Below are 16039 nucleotides of genomic sequence, written 5' to 3' on the forward strand. Positions count from 1 at the left end.
CTGCGCACCTTCTTTTCTCTTTGCTTCTCTTTGGCCATCCAAAACCACACGAACATCATGTCTTCGCAAGTCACTTTCGTGTACCAACAGGGTCAGGCCATGTCCCTCATTGTGAGTACATCAATATCTGTCGAGAAGCGTGCGGTTAACGTGCGGACGGACAGGCCATCGTTTTGTTTGCCTTCATCTCGCTGCTGGCCATCTTTGGCGTGCTCGCGCGTTACTCCTGGGATCCGCTTGTGAACCTCGCGAAGCGGCGCCGCCAGGGCGCGAGCGAGCACCACTCGCGCGCGTTCTTCCACACGCAGCTGGGGGCGTACATTGCGTCTCTGATGCTCAGCAACGCGCTCAGCAGCATCTCGATGATCATCAACGTGCAATGGGCGGCGGATCAGAGGGTTACGGAGGGTGCGCACCTAATGTCACATGCAGGAGGTGTTCCTACTCACACTTCGGCTCCATAGGCATGTTGTGCAACTCACAAGGTACGCTTCTTATTGCTTGAGCCTCAATCTGGACGATGCGACTGACGCTTGCCGCCCAGGGATTCTCATGCAGATTGGGGATGCGGGAGGAGCGTACTTTACGGGGGCGATTGCGATCCACACCTTCAACACGTTGGTGCTTCGCAACAAGCTGCCAGCCTGGACATGCCTGGCTGCGAGCATCTGGGGTTGGCTATTTGCCGTCCTGTTGGGTTAGTCGGCATGTCTACCCGAGCGTCTGAACATAGCTCATGAGAGCACCGTCATAGCTGCTACGCCGACATGGATCAACAACCCCGTCCTGGGGCCGATATACGGTATCAACGGTCTGTCTTGCGGAATCGCAATCAGGTGGTCTCTCCTCAACATGGTGCTCCACTTGCTGCCAGTAAGTCTGCTTAAAGGGCACGCTACATGCCGTATGTTTATCTTGGCTTTAGATTCTGCTCGGCTCGCTGGTTTCGGTCGTCATGTTCACGCTGGTCTTCCTCGTACTGCGGGGAACGATCACGATGCAGAACGGTATCAAGTTCAACCTCAACCGCCAACACCGGTGGAGCACGTCTAGTATCACTACGATCGAGTACCAGCGGTTTATCGCTGCGGTTGCGAGGAGCATGCTGTGGTGAGTGATGAATCTCGTTGACCAACCGGAACTATAGTTGATGTATACTCCTAGGTATCCTTTTGGTAAGCGTAGCATATGCAGCGCTCTATTCGCATACTGACGGAGCCTTTATAGCCTTCAACATCCTGCTGCTTCCTGAGATCGTAGTAGGCCTGATGGAATCCGCGGGGCTCGGTGTGCCATTTGAGGCACTGGTATTCGCGAGCACTCTGGCTGCACTCCTTGGTGTGTATCCCTCCAGATCCATGCATCTTATGGCTCAGCTCGCTGATATCTGTTTAAGGTGCTGCGAACTCGCTTATCCTGTGCAACACCCTTCGCATTCTCAGGCCCTTCCTCGAGGGAAACCTGACTATCCCGTCGCGCAAGAGCAAGGATGCTGACATGGAGAGCTTCTTCGCGGGTGTCAAGTCGCCTCGTGGCTTCACCTCGCCGTCCCCCACTACACCGACCAACCCCGAGAAGGCGTTCATCGCTCGGGACAGCAAGCAGGAGTGGACGCCCCCGCCGCGCTCCGCGTCCAAGCCGGAGCACCGTATGAACGTCGGCGAGAGCGTGTCACGCAACCTCAGCCGTGTCAGCCGCGCCATCTCGCTCAAGCGCAAGCCTATGCCGAGCCCGCCTTCATTGCCCTCGGCGTCGCTCTCGCGTCCCATCACCCCGGTCGCGGAGCTGAACGCGATGATCACGGTGCCCGAGCCTGCGTACAGGAAAGCCACCCTTCCGAGCAGCCCCCGCGACGCGCCTGTCCAGATTGGTCTGCCCGCGCCCCGCCGGGACACGCGCTCCCCTGTGGTCAGACGTCCTACGCTCTCGCTTACCGCCGACGATGAGGCAATGATGACGACGATTAACCTGAACACGCCGGAGCCCAAGAGCCAGGTCAAGAGCGACAACGAGAGCGACGGCACGGAGACGCGCCACACCTCTGCCAACGAGTCGCTCCTGTCCATGTACCTGTCGCGCACGCCTGAGCAGGAGGAGATGGCGAAGCCGCCCGTGCCCCCGAAGGACCGCGCGGCGCCCAAGGCGAAGCCCCAGCCCATGCCGCTCTCCGCCCGCCCGTCGCTCAACCAGTCCTCGCTCGCGCCGTCGCCGCTCGCCACGCTCCGCTCCGCGCGCATCCCCGCACCGTACGCGCCGAGCAAGGAGGCGTTCGCCAATGCCGAGTGGGCCGAGCGCGTCGCGAAGGCCGCCACGAGCCGCCGTGGCGCGACCCCGGCGACGGCGACGACGCGCATGGAGCGCCGCAGGTCGCGCTCCCTCGACCTCGACGTCGCGTCCCTCGCGCCGCGCACCCCCATGGGCCTCGCCGCGCGCACGCCGACATACGGCAGCACCCTCGCGCCCACCACGCCTCAGCGCGGCCCGAGCCTGTCGGCCGTCTCCCCGGCGCGCAGCCCGCTCTCTGCGCGGCGCATGCCGCCCAGCCGCGCGGGCTCGCTGACCCCCACGCCTGCTGCCTACGGCGGCTACCTGTGAACGACTCCCTCTGATACGACATGACCTCGCTTCTTGCTCACGACCCTCGACACGACCTGCGCGCCCGGGCCCCCATGGCCATGCTGCTGGATCCCAGTGATCACGCATCATGGGGTGGCCCCTGCTACCTCCCCTACCCGGAAGGGCTGCAGTCCCTCTCCCCGCCATCCTACCCGCCGCCCTCGACCGACCCAGCCCAGGCCCAGCCAAGCGCTGTGCCCTGTTCCGTGCGGACGATGTGTGCTCACAGACACTGTTTCGGACCCGTGCGTACATACCCGCTCCCAGTCGCGTTGTGCCGCCCTTCCATGATGAGCTTCAAGTTTGCGGGCGCCCGGCTTGGCCGGCCGGATGCGCTCGGTTTCTGTAATGTGATAGCTGGCCTGTGCGTTATGGACTTGGAGGACCGCGGCGCAATGAGCGCGCCACCGCGCATATACTACACCCGACCTGTAGTCGACTACTCCGCCGCTGCACGCTCGTTTCTATTTAATCATATATATTAATAGCTCATGCCTGCCAGCACTCCTCACTGTTTGTCGCGCGGCTCTGCGCCCTTGGTTTCGTCCCGATGAATGGCGGCTCCAGTGGGGCTGGTCGAGACTTGAGAAGACTAGTGTCAGGTTGAGGTATATATAAGAGGGGCTGGTGCGTGTCCGTAGCCGCAGAAGCTTCAAGTAGAGCTGCAGTGGAACAACCTGGAACACAACGAGTTAAGTACTGCCAAGGTATAGAAAGTGCCACATCCTACTGCCATCCGTGCCGACCGCCCGTAGCGCAGTTTGATATTGAAACACGCCCGACGTCTCTGCGCCCATGTCTCAGTCAAGCTTTCGGGGCGTCTGAGCTACCTGCGCATCCAAGCTGAACGCCAGTGGTAAGAAAAGGGCAAGAGGACAGGATCTGAGCCTTGCAACTCCGGTCCAAAAGCCGGCGAGCCGCAGACGTGCACCTGTCCTGGCCGGGTACCAGCGCTCAGGTGCCCGAAGGCGGTTCGGTTTCCGGGGCGCAGACGGCGCGATGCCCATTGTGACTTATAGTTTGCGTTCGACGTCGAGCGCGGAGCAAGATGGAGCTTACCTAGGACGCCGACGCGCAGGATTTAGATGGGTTCCACACCGGGATGGTGGATCTGTCGCGAGGGCGGCAACCGAATCCGATCTGGGTCGCCGCCAGATGCTATGTCATGTATCCCACTTGCTATATGTAACTTGGCGTAGCTGATGGAGCACGGGTGTATTGCCCCTCGTCTAACTGCGCTGAGGTCATCAAGAGCCCAAGCGTAGCGGCGGAGGTAGTGGGTAGTTTGTGCAGCAGGAGTGAGGATAACGGTGTAGGCTGTCACTTCCGGGTGGGTGCGATAACCTCACCGCCATGGAGTCCGCGTCGGAAGTAGAGAAGAGCATCCCCGGGGACCTGGTAAGACGCGACCACTTACGCATGTCAGTCAAGCAACTGTGATAGGCGCTGCGTGAAGCAATGAGATGAGGCTCGGGGCAGATGCTCTCTCCACTGTGGTCTGAGAAGAGCAATATAAGGGACGGACTGCTTCGAAAGGGGGAGGCGTGGTGGGAGTGATCAACCTGGCTGGCTCTTCAAATGGCAAGTAGGATGAGCAGGGGCTAACCATCGAGGTCCATCTGCGATCCTGCATGGGACCGGCGGTGGGACGGGCATCCGCGAGAGGGATGGCATCCAAGAGCCGTGAGAGTCTACGCCTGTCCAGAGAAGATAGATATCATAGAACGCTGGGAAGACCATCCTCGATGTTATTGCTCACGTCAAGAGGAGCTGCAGATGGGAGTGAGTCGCGCCGACAGTGCGGCATGTACCACACCAAGCGGCGGTACGTTAACGTCGGACGCACTCTAGGACAGAATTCTGCTTTGCAGACATTGCTGTGAATCCGGTCGTTCCAGCTCCAACGGGCTTCGTAGTAACGTGCGTCAAGTCAGAGGGCCAGTCAAGCCGTTTGACAGGACGAGACGCATGCTTAACCGGAAAGCTCGGGCAATCAGGCCTATCCGTGCATCATATCGCAAGCTAAAGCTCGATGTGACCAATCAGTGCGCCAAATGATGAACCATCTGAGGGAAGATCACTGGACACACCATCCTCAGCCATTTCGCAACATGTCTGGGAACGAGATGTCAGGCTGCTACGGTGATCCTGATGAAGCACAGCCCAGAATGCTCGTGCAGGGCCCTATTGGAGGCTGCTCGACTTCCTTGTATGATAATCGTCGATATCTCTGGGCCACAGCTAGGATCCGGGCGCTGATGTCGGCGGAATGAGAACAGAGATGTTGACCGTCGCGCCGACGCCGCACTGCTTGCCCAAGACGCCACCGAATATCGCAAAGCCCTATACAGTGCGGGACATGTTCCGAGATGGCTCAATGGAGTTCTGTCACTCACAGGTACAGGTACGCCGTAAATGCGATATGGGTCTATCCGAAATGTCGGAGAGGGGGCGGAAGAGGACTGGGGAGGACGGTGGCTGCCTGGAGAGAGCTATAGCAGCCGCCAACGTCGTGAATACTCGGAAGCGCCGGGAGCGCGTATTTGGCTATATTTGCACGGCGGTGTGTTCCAATAGAGGGCGCTTCCACGTCTTAATTCCCCTGTCCTCCTCGCCGGATCACCTCACCCCCCTCTCATTCCCGCCCTCCAAATAGCCCTCTCCCCCTCCTCCCCGTCCAAACAGCCATGTCTAGGGTGCGTTATATCTGATGCAGCGCTTTTCGCGGTTCTGATGCGCGAACAGTCCCAGTTCTTGAGGGAGTACAAGCTCGTCGTCGTCGGCGGTGGTGGTCAGTTTTCTGGTCCGCCAGCATGTCAAGCTCGTTTGACACGGTTATATAGGTGTCGGCAAGTCCGCACTCACTATCCAGTTCATCCAGAGTCACTTCGTGGACGAGTATGATCCTACTATCGAAGGTGCGTGTCGTCCTTGCCCTCGTCGTTCCCTGCCCTACCCATGTTACATGGCCGCGGGATAGCGTGTCCGCTCGAGGCTTTTCCGCATTGCGCGAACTCACTGCGTTCTCCTTAGATTCGTACCGTAAGCAGTGCGTGATTGACGATGAGGTCGCGCTCCTTGATGTCCTGGATACCGCTGGCCAAGAGGAATATGGGTACGTCTTTCCTGCCTGCTTTGCTGGTTCGCGTCCGTAACCATTCTTCGCGTGCAGTGCGATGCGCGAGCAATACATGCGCACGGGAGAGGGCTTCCTCCTGGTCTACTCCATCACTTCGCGCAACTCGTTCGAGGAAATCAGCACCTTCCATCAGCAGATCCTCCGCGTGAAGGACCAGGACTCGTTCCCTGTTATCGTCGTTGCAAACAAGTGCGATTTGGAGTACGAGCGGCAGGTGGGCATGAACGGTACGTCACCTACCTCTACTCGGTAGATTGTGCATGCTGGACTAAGTGTGTGTGTGTGTGTGCTATCCAGAGGGTCGCGATCTTGCGAAGCACTTCGGCTGCAAGTTCATCGAGACCTCGGCCAAGAACCGCATTAACGTCGACGAGGCTTTCAGCCAGCTCGTCCGGGAGATTCGGAAGTACAACAAGGTGCGCCTACCTCAAGTTACCGTTGCTACGGACCGATTTACTCACTTCACCGCAGGAGCAACAAACGGGCCGTCCCGGCGTGCAACAACCCGGCGCACCCAGTGCCCCCGGCGTGTATGGCAATGAGAAGGGACACCCAGACGACGGCGCGGGTGGATGCTGTGGCTGCGTTGTCGCGTAACGGTCCTGTCTCGCCACTGTCTTTCTTCCACCCTTCATCGTTCACCTTCTCGGATTGGGTCTTCCCTGCGTTACCCCACATTTCCTGCCCTGCCGCCGTGCCCTAACATTGCCGCCGCCGCCGTCGTCCTAGCCACCATAGGTTCCCCCGGATATCAACATCTCATCGCCATCTGCTGTTCTGTTCTATGTATTCGTTACTCTTTTTTCTTTCCTCTCGTAGCTCCGTCCTCCGCGTCCCGGCTTCGCTATCGTCTGATCGCCATACCTTGTGCCTAGTTCGCGCGCTCCGTGCACGTTTCTGTTTGACTATCGGCATTTTCTGTCCCTACTCGTTGGTCACGAATCATCTGCTGCAGCTCTTTGGATTGATGTACGATCCACCTTAGAGAAAGCTCGCATGTGAAACATTCACGATGCAGATGTATCGCATGCTTGAGTTGCGCAGCGGACTACATCAGTTCGTGCAAAGCGTCTGAAGATTAACACGCTTATCCATCACCTGGCCGGATAGTTGTTCGATGACTTTCCGATGCTCCTGGTCTTGTTCGTGGTATTCATAGGTCAGTTTGACTTCCGGTCGTTGGCTATGCAAACTTCAAGGCACTCATCGGTTATGTCCGACAGTTCATGGTCGACGGCACGTACCTGCGGCAACGACGGGCGCCCTCCTTGTTCACTGCCCGCCGCTACCACAATGGAATACTCTGTCAAGAGACGTTCGAAGGGCAGTCCAAGAAAGATGTTCCGACTGATTGAAGCCCAGGCGTGAAGATTTAATGAGGGTCAGTTGTGGTTCGACTGCCACGCACCTCACAGCTTTGCACTCATGAACGCGCGAGTCCTAGGGCGTGTAAGAAACATTAGGCTTGGGGCAGTGGCCATTTCCTGTGCTATCAACATCGAGCACTGGTGGTGCGTCTCCTAGACCTGGGACCTATCGCCTGTGAGAGAAGACGCGAGAGGCTGTGGCTCCATGCTGGCAGCTCTATTTGACTGACATCCACCTTGCCCTCATCCAGCGCAAACACGTCAATATCACAACCCCACAGCTCTCCCCCTCCCGATCTCCGGAACTGGGCGTCATAGTGAGTGGTTGGCGGGCAATTCTACGCAAACTTACTGACCTCTCTTTTCCACATGATTAGTTATTAGTATGTGGCTGCTTTCGACCGAAAGTCTCAAGCTTGAGAGGTTCAGTAGCCCACAGGAAGTGACGAGGAAAAAGCGGTAAGTGTTGTCGCTGACAGCTCGATATCTGAGGTGGTCACAGTTGTTCTGAGCTGACATGTGCCTTCAACAGCGCGCCGTGGGCCAAGAAGGCGGGGTACGCGATTCTGTCTCACGTCTGGGCGCTTGACAACTCGAAGGAGCAGACTTTTGCAGACATAGAGCGCCTGCAATCCGAAGGCGTGACCGCGTACGACGACCCCCGTGTGAGCGCGAAGATCCGGGGCTTTGTGGCCACCGCGAAGGAGCAGGGGCTCGGCTGGGTTTGGGACGACACCTGCTGCATCGACAAGCGGAGCAGTGCGGAACTCGAGGAGGCCATCAACTCCATGTTCCGGTGGTACGAGGAAGCTGCGGTGTGCTTCGTCTATCTGGAGGACGTGGAGGACGACTGCGTCGTGCAAGAGACGAACTCTGCATTCCGCAGGAGCGTCTGGTTCACAAGAGGCTGGACACTACAGGAGCTCCTAGCGCCACAACTCGTCCTTTTCTTCTCGCAGGGCTGGAAATGTTTGGGAACCAAGTTCGGGCTGGCGCGCCTGGTCTGCGACATCACAGGAATCGACATAGAGGTCCTCACGATGCGGCTCGCGCTGAAGCACGTGAGCGTGGCCCGTCGCATGCTATGGGCCGCGAACCGCAAGACATCGAGGATCGAAGACCGGGCGTACTCCCTTCTGGGCATCTTTGGCGTCTCGATGAGCACCATCTACGGCGAGGGCGGCTATGCCTTCCGGAGACTGCAGGTGAAGATCATGAAGCACAATACAGACCATACGCTGTTTGCGTGGGGAGAGACTTGGAGACATCCCGGTGGGGGGTCCACACCAACCACTCCCATCGGAGGACGAGGGAGAGGTGCCCCTAGCAGACTCGGACTGCGCAAGATTGTTACCGAGCCCCGAGCTATAACGCCCAAGCACGCCGTTCCTCCATTCACATCTCTCCCGGACGATGACAACAAGGGCTTGTTTGCGCGGTCGCCATCGGACTTTCGATACGCCGTGACGACTATATCCGTAGACGAGGTTATCGAGCAGATCAGTGACTGCGTAAACGTGATCATCCCCCCAGCCGCGGTACGTTCTCTATTCTTTGTTGGAACATGTGTTTTGGGAGGGCGGGTCAGCGGCGGTTTCAAGCCGGTGCGCGCGCCGTCTTCATCGATTACGCGATTATCGTAGAGTACATAGACACTCCCGAGCGCTATCGAAGTCCCCGCGCGTTTGCGACGCGGGCTCCCTACTCCCCGGAACGACTCGACGACCCCTCGTTCCAACACAAACGCGCTGTATAGCCCTCTGTTCACTCCTACGCTTCGCGACATTCACTGCTCGGGCTACGAGACAGCTCCCGTGCTGGGTCTTATCACGACGAAACTATTTGACAACGAGCTACGCGACGATCCCTCCCGATTCCCTTCCCACGATGTCCGAGCACACCAGCAACCACTCGAGCTTCGCGAAGCTCAATGACGTCAACTATCCCGAATGGACGATGCGGATGGAGGCTCACCTGATCCGCAAGAAGCTGTGGGATGGGGTTATGGAGATCACCGTTGAGACGATAGGCCGAGGTGTCGATGTGGTCGAAGAAGAGTACGAGAAGAAGAAACAGAAGAGGTCCACGCAGAAGATGGCGGAGGCGAGGGCGGAGCTGGTGATGAGTGTTGACGACGGTCAGTTGGCACACATGCGATCCCGCGACCCGATGGAGATCTGGCAGGTCCTCGCCGACGTCCACAAGGCGCGTGGCCTGGCGACGCAGCTGGCTATGAAGCGGCGCTTCCTGACGGCGAAGAAGAGGCCAGATCAGACGATTCAGGCCTGGGTTGGAGAGGTGCGAAGCATGGCGTTCCGTATGGAGGAGGCGAGCATCTCGGTCAGCGAGCAAGACAAGATCCTCGCGATCACTCTCGGTCTCCCCCCTTCCTTCGACGGTGTCATTATCTCCCTCGACGCTACCCCTACCGAGCAACTCACACTCGACGTCGTGATCTCGAGGCTGTTGAACGATGAGGTCCGTCAGATGAGTACCATCCCTGCGCCTTCCGAGACTCCTGCACACGATCCTGTGGCGGCGGCCGCTATGCGCTCTGAAGTCCTGCCGAAGGCGAAGATCACCTGCTTCTTCTGTGACAAGCAAGGTCACTACAAGTCGGAGTGCCCTGATCGAGCAGCCTGGGAGGCTTCGAAGACGAAGGCGGCGGGGAGTGCAAACACGGCGATGGGTGCGATGGTGTCCTTGCGCGACGAAGACTACGACTACGAGGCGGTAGGAGAACTCGCTGTGAATGATGCTTGGTGATTATGGGGGTGCACGGTCGCTGACGGCTTGCGCATGGCTTGTGGGGGTGTGTTGGAACATGTGTTTTGGGAGGGCGGGTCAGCGGCGGTTTCAAGCCGGTGCGCGCGCCGTCTTCATCGATTACGCGATTATCGTAGAGTACATAGACACTCCCGAGCGCTATCGAAGTCCCCGCGCGTTTGCGACGCGGGCTCCCTACTCCCCGGAACGACTCGACGACCCCTCGTTCCAACATTCTTGCCCTATAAATCGTATACTGACTGGCATGTATCACTGATAGGCCGTGTATGAACATGCCATTACGAGCTCCGGAGTTCGCTGCCGGTTCATCGTCGTATCCGGAAACCCGTTCTCACTTGCGCTTTTGTTGTGCAAAAACCAAGCTGGGGAGTGTGTTGCTCTACCGATATGGCCTCAGCCAGGTAGTAGCTACCCTGAACGATACCTTGTTGGCGTCTCGTTCGCGGGCGACACGTTCAGGCTTATCCCCATCTGCCGCTCAACCATCGATGCCCTTCGTGGGCTCGGCTGGGTCCCCAGCCGCATGGACTGCCAGACAAGCCCCACATTTGCCAGAGGCACTCCGAGTAGTTCCTACAGACACACACCGACCGGGACGGTCAAACTTGTCTATGTCGCCAACAACCAACCATCACCGCGTAGTATGGTCCGACACAAGAACGACCCACGGAAGCTCTGCATTCCTGCGTGGCTGGCCTCTCACCTTGCAACGTACGGGCTGGAGCTGCAAAATAGCCCCGTATTCGACGAGGCAGTGGCGGCCCCGTCTAAGCTCCACGTCATACATCACGCTCAGTCGATACCAACCGCTCCCCAGATCGCGTTCACCCTACATTTCAGCCTATGCGAAGGGAAGCTGGCCGCACTTGTCGAGTTCCCCCGCTCGGATGGGCCCCACGGGTTGAGCTATGCGGTGGTCTGCGCCCAGGGCGTGCGCGACCTATCTACCGAGAACTGCCCGCGGCCCAACCCACTTGGCCCTCATCAGCACCTGTCCGCCTGGGAGCACGGGTCGAAGACGTTCGTCTGCGGGGACAGGCAGGTCCGGCTGACCGTTACGCCTACTCCCCCGGCCTTCGAGGCATACACTCTCGAGATTCTGCTCGAGGGTGCGTACTACGATACACTCCGGGCTGAGCAGCGCGCTAGCACCCTGAATCGTCCTGAGTGCCCCCCACCACCGGCCTCGAAGAAGACCCTAGCGAGCGAGCGAGAGCTCCCACCTCAGGCACTCCATACACGGAAGAGCAAGCTTAAGCTCGCGCTGAACCCGCAACGACAGGAGGATATTCCGCGAGGGTTCGCGGCTAGTATTCTCTCGAGCTTCGGCGGCGGGCCGAGTCGCATCGCATCTCCCCAGCCGGTTCGGCCCTCGCTGCCGTTTGCGGGGCTCTCGAATGGCATCTCTAATGGATGTAGCGAGGATGGTAAACCGCGTTAGAGGGCGCGCTAGCGCTATCGCGCTTGAGTACTTTCTATGAAGGTGAGTCCGTGGCAAGCTGATGCGGAACCCTGCCCCTCATACAAACATGATTAGATGCCTAAACATGTTCGGGAGTGAGGAGGAGATAGTACGAGTCCTAGTGGCTTTCCAGGCCACAGTGTATGCCGTGTGCATGCAAGGTAATTCTTATTCAACCGCCAAGTAGGCAAAAGAATATACGTACTGTCATATCTTCAGGCCATCATAATTGGACGTTGAGTCTCGTCGGGTCTTATGTCAGACTCATCTAAAACGGCAATACCGACTCGGAAGAGGACCAGCCCGATCACTCTTAAACCGCGACTTCTCTCGTTTACTGCTCTCCCGCTACTCTTCCACCTACCACCTGCTACCTGCTACCTGAGACCCCCCTGCCCTTTCCCCTAAAACCTCACATCTCTGCCAACATGTCTACTCCTACCTGCACCATCGTCGTCCACCCCCCTACCTTCTCTACCCCCGCCTCTCCTGTCCTCGCCGTCACCTCCCTCGACTCGTTCTCAGCTTCGCGCGGGTCGCCTAGCTCTCTGGCCCTGTTCATCTCCGGCTCGCCTCAGTCTTCCTCCTGGCCATGGTCACCGGCCGGGATCTCGGACGACCAGTACCTTCTCCCGCCCACAAAGACCAGGCGCAGGAGGAAGACCAGGACGTCCAAGCCCAAGCTCGCCTCCCGTCGGGACCGCGACTTGCCCGACCCCTGGGAGACCGTCACCGACCCTGCCTCTGGTCAGCTCGTCCTCGTCCCGGCCGAGCACTCTGACGACGTCGCAGTGGATAGTCGCGCTCGCACTCCTGCTGGCGCGCTGCGGTCTATGCTGGCTGGACTGAGGGACCCGCGATCCGTTCCGTACCTCGAGTGGCTGTTTCTTTTCGCTCACACCCTCTTCTTCCTTTTCTAAGGTAGGTTCCGCGCGCGAAGCCGAAGACTGAAACCCCGAAAAACCGAATGCCTTGGATCTGTTTTGCTGTCTCATCTTCTCTGGTAAGGCTGATAAGTACTGGGAGCGAGGCGTCGGTATGGCGTAGAGGAGTGATGACCCTCTGCGCCCGTCGTTCGCTTCCGTTCCCGGCTGTCAGCCGCATTCTGTTTTTCTGCCCTCCCTTTGCACCTTGCTTTACACGTTCGCTAAATCGCTTAGTCACAGCACCTGTGTGCTCTTGCTTTTACAGATTCCCCATCCCATGGACCTACGTTGAAACGGTGCCGCGCAGGCGGGAAGACTTCAAGCCCGGAGCCCTGTGGTTTACCGGCGAGGCTGAGGGAGGGATTGATCCACCCCGTGAGCTCAGCTTCCCCGGAGAACGGTTTGTATAAACTCACACGGCCGTGGCCTGCCTGGAGTGTTCCCTGATAGACTGCCATAGCACCAAAAATCGTTTTCGGGTGACTCACTTTACATGTACACTGGAACCCGCTAGGATCGGACTGACAACTGTATCTCGTACGATAATTGCTGCAAACACAGCGAAATGGTCATGCACTCGACTGGCGTCAAAAATGTTAGCGATACGTCTGTTTCTCAGAACGATATAAGTACTTGTTACCAAGTCCAGGGCCCGGGTATCCGGGAAAGTCATGAAGTTACGGCCTTGGGGGCTTCTCCCCCCAAGGTACGTCGTCGATGTCCAGCTTGCCTAGAACGACACTTTCTAAGTTCAAGGGCCGTTGCGTTTCACCCGTCTTCGTCACGCAGCTCATGATTCCGCCCCCACACCTGGACAATGCGCGCCAAGTCTGCAACGCACCTGTCGACCCCGAGCGCACAAGCGCATCATGCGCAGGAGGGTGGTGCACACCGCAAGTAGCGAGGAGACGACCTCAGACAAGAACCAATTCGCATGCCGGGTGCGCGAGGGCGGTGTAGCGAGGTTTTAGCTCAGGCTCGAGCTCGGAGTCGGTGTATGAGGGTCGGCTTGCGAAATAGAGCACGAGGTGCTGTGTTTCCGCCGCCAGTGAAGTGTTTCGGTCTCGCGTGACCCTGTGCGTCTTCGCTTTGGCGTAGAAGTCGCCTCCGGTCATGAGTTCCTCATCTGGGACGAGATATTGGAGGTTCTGTAAGCAGATCTAAATTCGAAGATTAGCGTTAGAGCACACGCAGAATACCAACAACGTACTTCAGTATTACTGGCACGCCCGTGCGCCTAACTACAGGCACAACTTTCATTGAATGAGTTGCACCCCAGCTTTCTGTAGCGCGCGTAGATTCGTCTGGCGCCGTGTGCGCGTCGTGGCAGACTTTAGCAGGATGAATAGCTGTCTCTGGGCCATTGGGCATCTGGAGGAGTCGGACTTGCCAAGTCTGCTGCCCGAGCTCGAGGTCTGCAGCAGGCGCTCGAAAGTAGTCACGAGAATCGGAGCCAGTCGGGGCGGGCCACCCCGCAGAGACCCCGCACACCTGAGGACACCGAACACCAGAGGGGGTTGTACGGCTCTTCCGTAAAGGAACCGCCACTTCCCCACCATCACCCATGGCGTCGATCAGTCGCCCCAACTTAGACCCCGACTCTCCATATCGGGACGACGGATGCGTCCCGCGCTCCAGATCTTTGCCGTACGCGTCGTTCGCGGTGAGTGCTTTGCTTCTGCCCTCATACGCACTCTACCATGTCTCAGCCCATCTCGATATCCACCAATCAACAGGATCATCTCACTGCCGCCAAGGCTCTCTCAGCTCATCTCGAAAGGCTGGGTATCCGGCATGCTTATATAGGAGGCTTCGCATGGGCTCTTCTGGGCAGCGCCCGTCCAACCGAGATGAGTGTTGCTGCCTTATCGTTCTGTCCGCCAAAGCTGAATACACTCTGTTTCCACGATATAGATGTGCTTATAGTGAACAACAACATCAGGGAGCTGCGGGACAAAGTCATGGAACTCGACCCTCGCTTTGCCGATGACAGGCTGAAGTTTTACTACGTCACTGAGGTACGCCGATTTTCTACGTTTGTATGCTCCCAGTGGGTAGACTTCTCGGGGGGAAGGAAAACTCGACGTCTCGATTTTGCTGCCACAATATGGCAAGACGGTGACCCTAAGATGCGGCGTAGGCCCGTTTTCCACGGTACACCCAAGACAAGTCCTCTGTGCACGTATCGCGGTTTTAATTAATAGTTGCCATTCAAGTCTGTCTTACTGTTGCCATCATTATACCCCCTTTCACATCACTATACTGATACGTTTTCAAGGACGTTGACGAAGCTCTCGATCCAGAGGAGCGTGTCCGGAGCAGTCACAACAACGTTCACATCGACACTTTGCCCGCAGGTCGGTTGGGTCTGCCCGTCAACATAGTATCCACGTTCAAAGCCGGAGAAGCAGGTGTGTACAACGTTTTCATGCGTTCAGCTTCATACGCCTCATGCTCATGCGACCGCGAAGCCATCGACGTTTTACATCCCACTATCATGATTCTCACCAAGTTCAAGCGATGGTCCGTGAGCTACACCTCCACCCGTCCCAAGACGATCAAGAAAACCGCGTCGGACCGCGGCGACATCCTGTTCATTATCGAATGGCTTGCGGAGAGAAAGGAGCAGATTCGCTTCCATGAGTACGAGGGCAAGACCAAGCCCGAACTCCTCTCGATGATTCGCAAGTACCACGACAAGTATGTCGATGATGTCGCGCATATGGAGACGCTCCAAAGCATCATGCCCGACGACTGGGAGGACATGCTTGCGCTTCCCAAGCCCGAAGCGGAGAACACTGTCCCGCCCGAAGCACAGAACACTCGCCTGCCCGAGGTGGACAACGCCTTCCCGCTCGACGTGGAGAACACTATCCCGCCCCTGGTGGTGAACAACAACGTGCCCGGAGTGGAGGACCCTCTCCCGACATAGGCCCGACGCACTTGCAATACACGGTGTCTCTTCCGTCAACGGCAGGTATGTCGTTGTGTTCTGGCAGCTCAAAATTGGTACTGACATGATATGAAGCTAATACCTGGCCTTCCAACCTGCGAGCTATTCGTCTGACCGACACGCACTCTCCGTAGTTGGTATGCGCTTCGTCGTCATACCACTGCAGCTCTAGGCAGGTGTGACTGTGGCTGTCAGTGGCAGCTCTGAAATTCGCTGTCGCTGATGGTTAGGGTGGGGCGACATGAAGCACGATATCTGGGCGCGCACGGCGCCGCAGACACGAATTTGGAGTCGCGCAGCAGGGCAGCAGGACAAAGGTCATTCTCCATGATTTGTTCGTATCAGGTTCTCCCCCGAGCGCAGTCCCTGGATCCAATATAATCGGGAAGGGCGCAAAGTCGTCTACGAAAATCTCGCATGCGAGCCCCTTCCTCCTTGTCACCTGCAGATTCGCAGGTACGTACAGGTATACTCGTGACTCTTGTTGAACTTTGCTCGACACAGCGGTCTTGCGACTCTGTCAAGGCGAGTCTCCGTCGGACCGTGGTCTCTTGCCGCGCGCCATCTACTCTTCGGCCATGTGCCAGGCAACGGAAGAGTGATTAGGCACCAACATGAAGTATGCTATCGCGCGACAGCGCAGATAGTTCCGTAGAGCGCATCAGTCGCCCTTATCGGCCATACCAAACCTCCATCAATCCTCTCGACCGGTAATGCCGACTGCTGCCATATTGTGCATGTCGTTACTTGTGCTTCCTGTGCGCCTCCTGCTGTCCACCTGAGGCATAT

At 57.8% G+C, this 16039-nt stretch overlaps 7 protein-coding genes across 7 annotated transcripts; all 7 read left to right on the top strand.

The window, feature by feature from the left end:
• Nucleotides 1–57: 57 nt before the first annotated feature.
• On the top strand, nucleotides 58–3034 carry TRAVEDRAFT_72747 (uncharacterized protein; the record flags this gene model as incomplete). Its single annotated transcript, XM_008041619.1, has 9 exons — nucleotides 58–111; nucleotides 165–408; nucleotides 465–485; nucleotides 545–697; nucleotides 755–873; nucleotides 926–1110; nucleotides 1165–1175; nucleotides 1228–1338; nucleotides 1397–3034. 9 exons carry the CDS (start codon nucleotides 58–60, stop codon nucleotides 2593–2595), a joined length of 2097 nt encoding a protein of 698 aa, XP_008039810.1. The 3' UTR covers nucleotides 2596–3034.
• Nucleotides 3035–5232: 2198 nt separating this feature from the next.
• On the top strand, nucleotides 5233–6700 carry TRAVEDRAFT_29729 (ras protein). The gene is made up of 7 exons (XM_008040975.1): nucleotides 5233–5312; nucleotides 5362–5407; nucleotides 5460–5534; nucleotides 5650–5731; nucleotides 5789–5982; nucleotides 6053–6171; nucleotides 6227–6700. Exons 1-7 carry the CDS (start codon nucleotides 5304–5306, stop codon nucleotides 6350–6352), a joined length of 651 nt encoding a protein of 216 aa, XP_008039166.1. The 5' UTR covers nucleotides 5233–5303; the 3' UTR covers nucleotides 6353–6700.
• Nucleotides 6701–7679: 979 nt separating this feature from the next.
• TRAVEDRAFT_88020 (HET-domain-containing protein) lies at nucleotides 7680–8372 on the top strand (the record flags this gene model as incomplete). The annotated part of the gene is made up of 1 exon (XM_008041620.1): nucleotides 7680–8372. A coding segment is annotated over one exon (693 nt), but the record flags the coding sequence as incomplete, so codon positions are not given.
• An 802-nt stretch (nucleotides 8373–9174) lies between these two features.
• On the top strand, nucleotides 9175–9417 carry TRAVEDRAFT_102351 (uncharacterized protein; the record flags this gene model as incomplete). The annotated part of the gene is made up of 1 exon (XM_008041621.1): nucleotides 9175–9417. A coding segment is annotated over one exon (243 nt), but the record flags the coding sequence as incomplete, so codon positions are not given.
• A 252-nt stretch (nucleotides 9418–9669) lies between these two features.
• On the top strand, nucleotides 9670–9888 carry TRAVEDRAFT_125252 (uncharacterized protein; the record flags this gene model as incomplete). The annotated part of the gene is made up of 1 exon (XM_008041622.1): nucleotides 9670–9888. One exon carries the CDS (start codon nucleotides 9670–9672, stop codon nucleotides 9886–9888), a length of 219 nt encoding a protein of 72 aa, XP_008039813.1.
• Nucleotides 9889–11799: 1911 nt separating this feature from the next.
• Nucleotides 11800–12291, top strand: TRAVEDRAFT_48782 (uncharacterized protein; the record flags this gene model as incomplete). The annotated part of the gene is made up of 1 exon (XM_008041161.1): nucleotides 11800–12291. The coding sequence occupies one exon, from the start codon at nucleotides 11800–11802 to the stop codon at nucleotides 12289–12291; it is 492 nt and encodes a 163-aa protein (XP_008039352.1).
• A 1583-nt stretch (nucleotides 12292–13874) lies between these two features.
• Nucleotides 13875–15707, top strand: TRAVEDRAFT_59322 (uncharacterized protein). The gene is made up of 6 exons (XM_008041623.1): nucleotides 13875–13960; nucleotides 14007–14147; nucleotides 14205–14315; nucleotides 14576–14708; nucleotides 14769–15274; nucleotides 15326–15707. The coding sequence occupies exons 3-5, from the start codon at nucleotides 14259–14261 to the stop codon at nucleotides 15227–15229; spliced, it is 651 nt and encodes a 216-aa protein (XP_008039814.1). The 5' UTR covers nucleotides 13875–13960; nucleotides 14007–14147; nucleotides 14205–14258; the 3' UTR covers nucleotides 15230–15274; nucleotides 15326–15707.
• Nucleotides 15708–16039: the final 332 nt, after the last annotated feature.

The sequence above is a fragment of the Trametes versicolor genome (assembly GCF_000271585.1).
Source record: "Trametes versicolor FP-101664 SS1 unplaced genomic scaffold TRAVEscaffold_7, whole genome shotgun sequence".
In the NCBI taxonomy this organism is placed as follows: Eukaryota; Fungi; Basidiomycota; class Agaricomycetes; order Polyporales; family Polyporaceae; genus Trametes; species Trametes versicolor.

What these genes read in the sequence shown, in the direction of transcription:
- TRAVEDRAFT_29729 (XM_008040975.1), top strand. An exon ending in CGTCGTCGTCGGCGGTGGTG is followed by an intron (nt 5,408 to 5,459) that starts GTCAGTTTTCTG and finishes ACGGTTATATAG; the next exon opens with GTGTCGGCAAGTCCGCACTC. An exon ending in AGATTCGGAAGTACAACAAG is followed by an intron (nt 6,172 to 6,226) that starts GTGCGCCTACCT and finishes ACTTCACCGCAG; the next exon opens with GAGCAACAAACGGGCCGTCC.
- TRAVEDRAFT_59322 (XM_008041623.1), top strand. Translation starts at nt 14,259, where the DNA reads ATGGAACTCGACCCTCGCTTTGCCGATGACAGGCTGAAGTTTTACTAC. An exon ending in AGTTTTACTACGTCACTGAG is followed by an intron (nt 14,316 to 14,575) that starts GTACGCCGATTT and finishes TACGTTTTCAAG; the next exon opens with GACGTTGACGAAGCTCTCGA. An exon ending in GTTCAAAGCCGGAGAAGCAG is followed by an intron (nt 14,709 to 14,768) that starts GTGTGTACAACG and finishes GCGACCGCGAAG; the next exon opens with CCATCGACGTTTTACATCCC.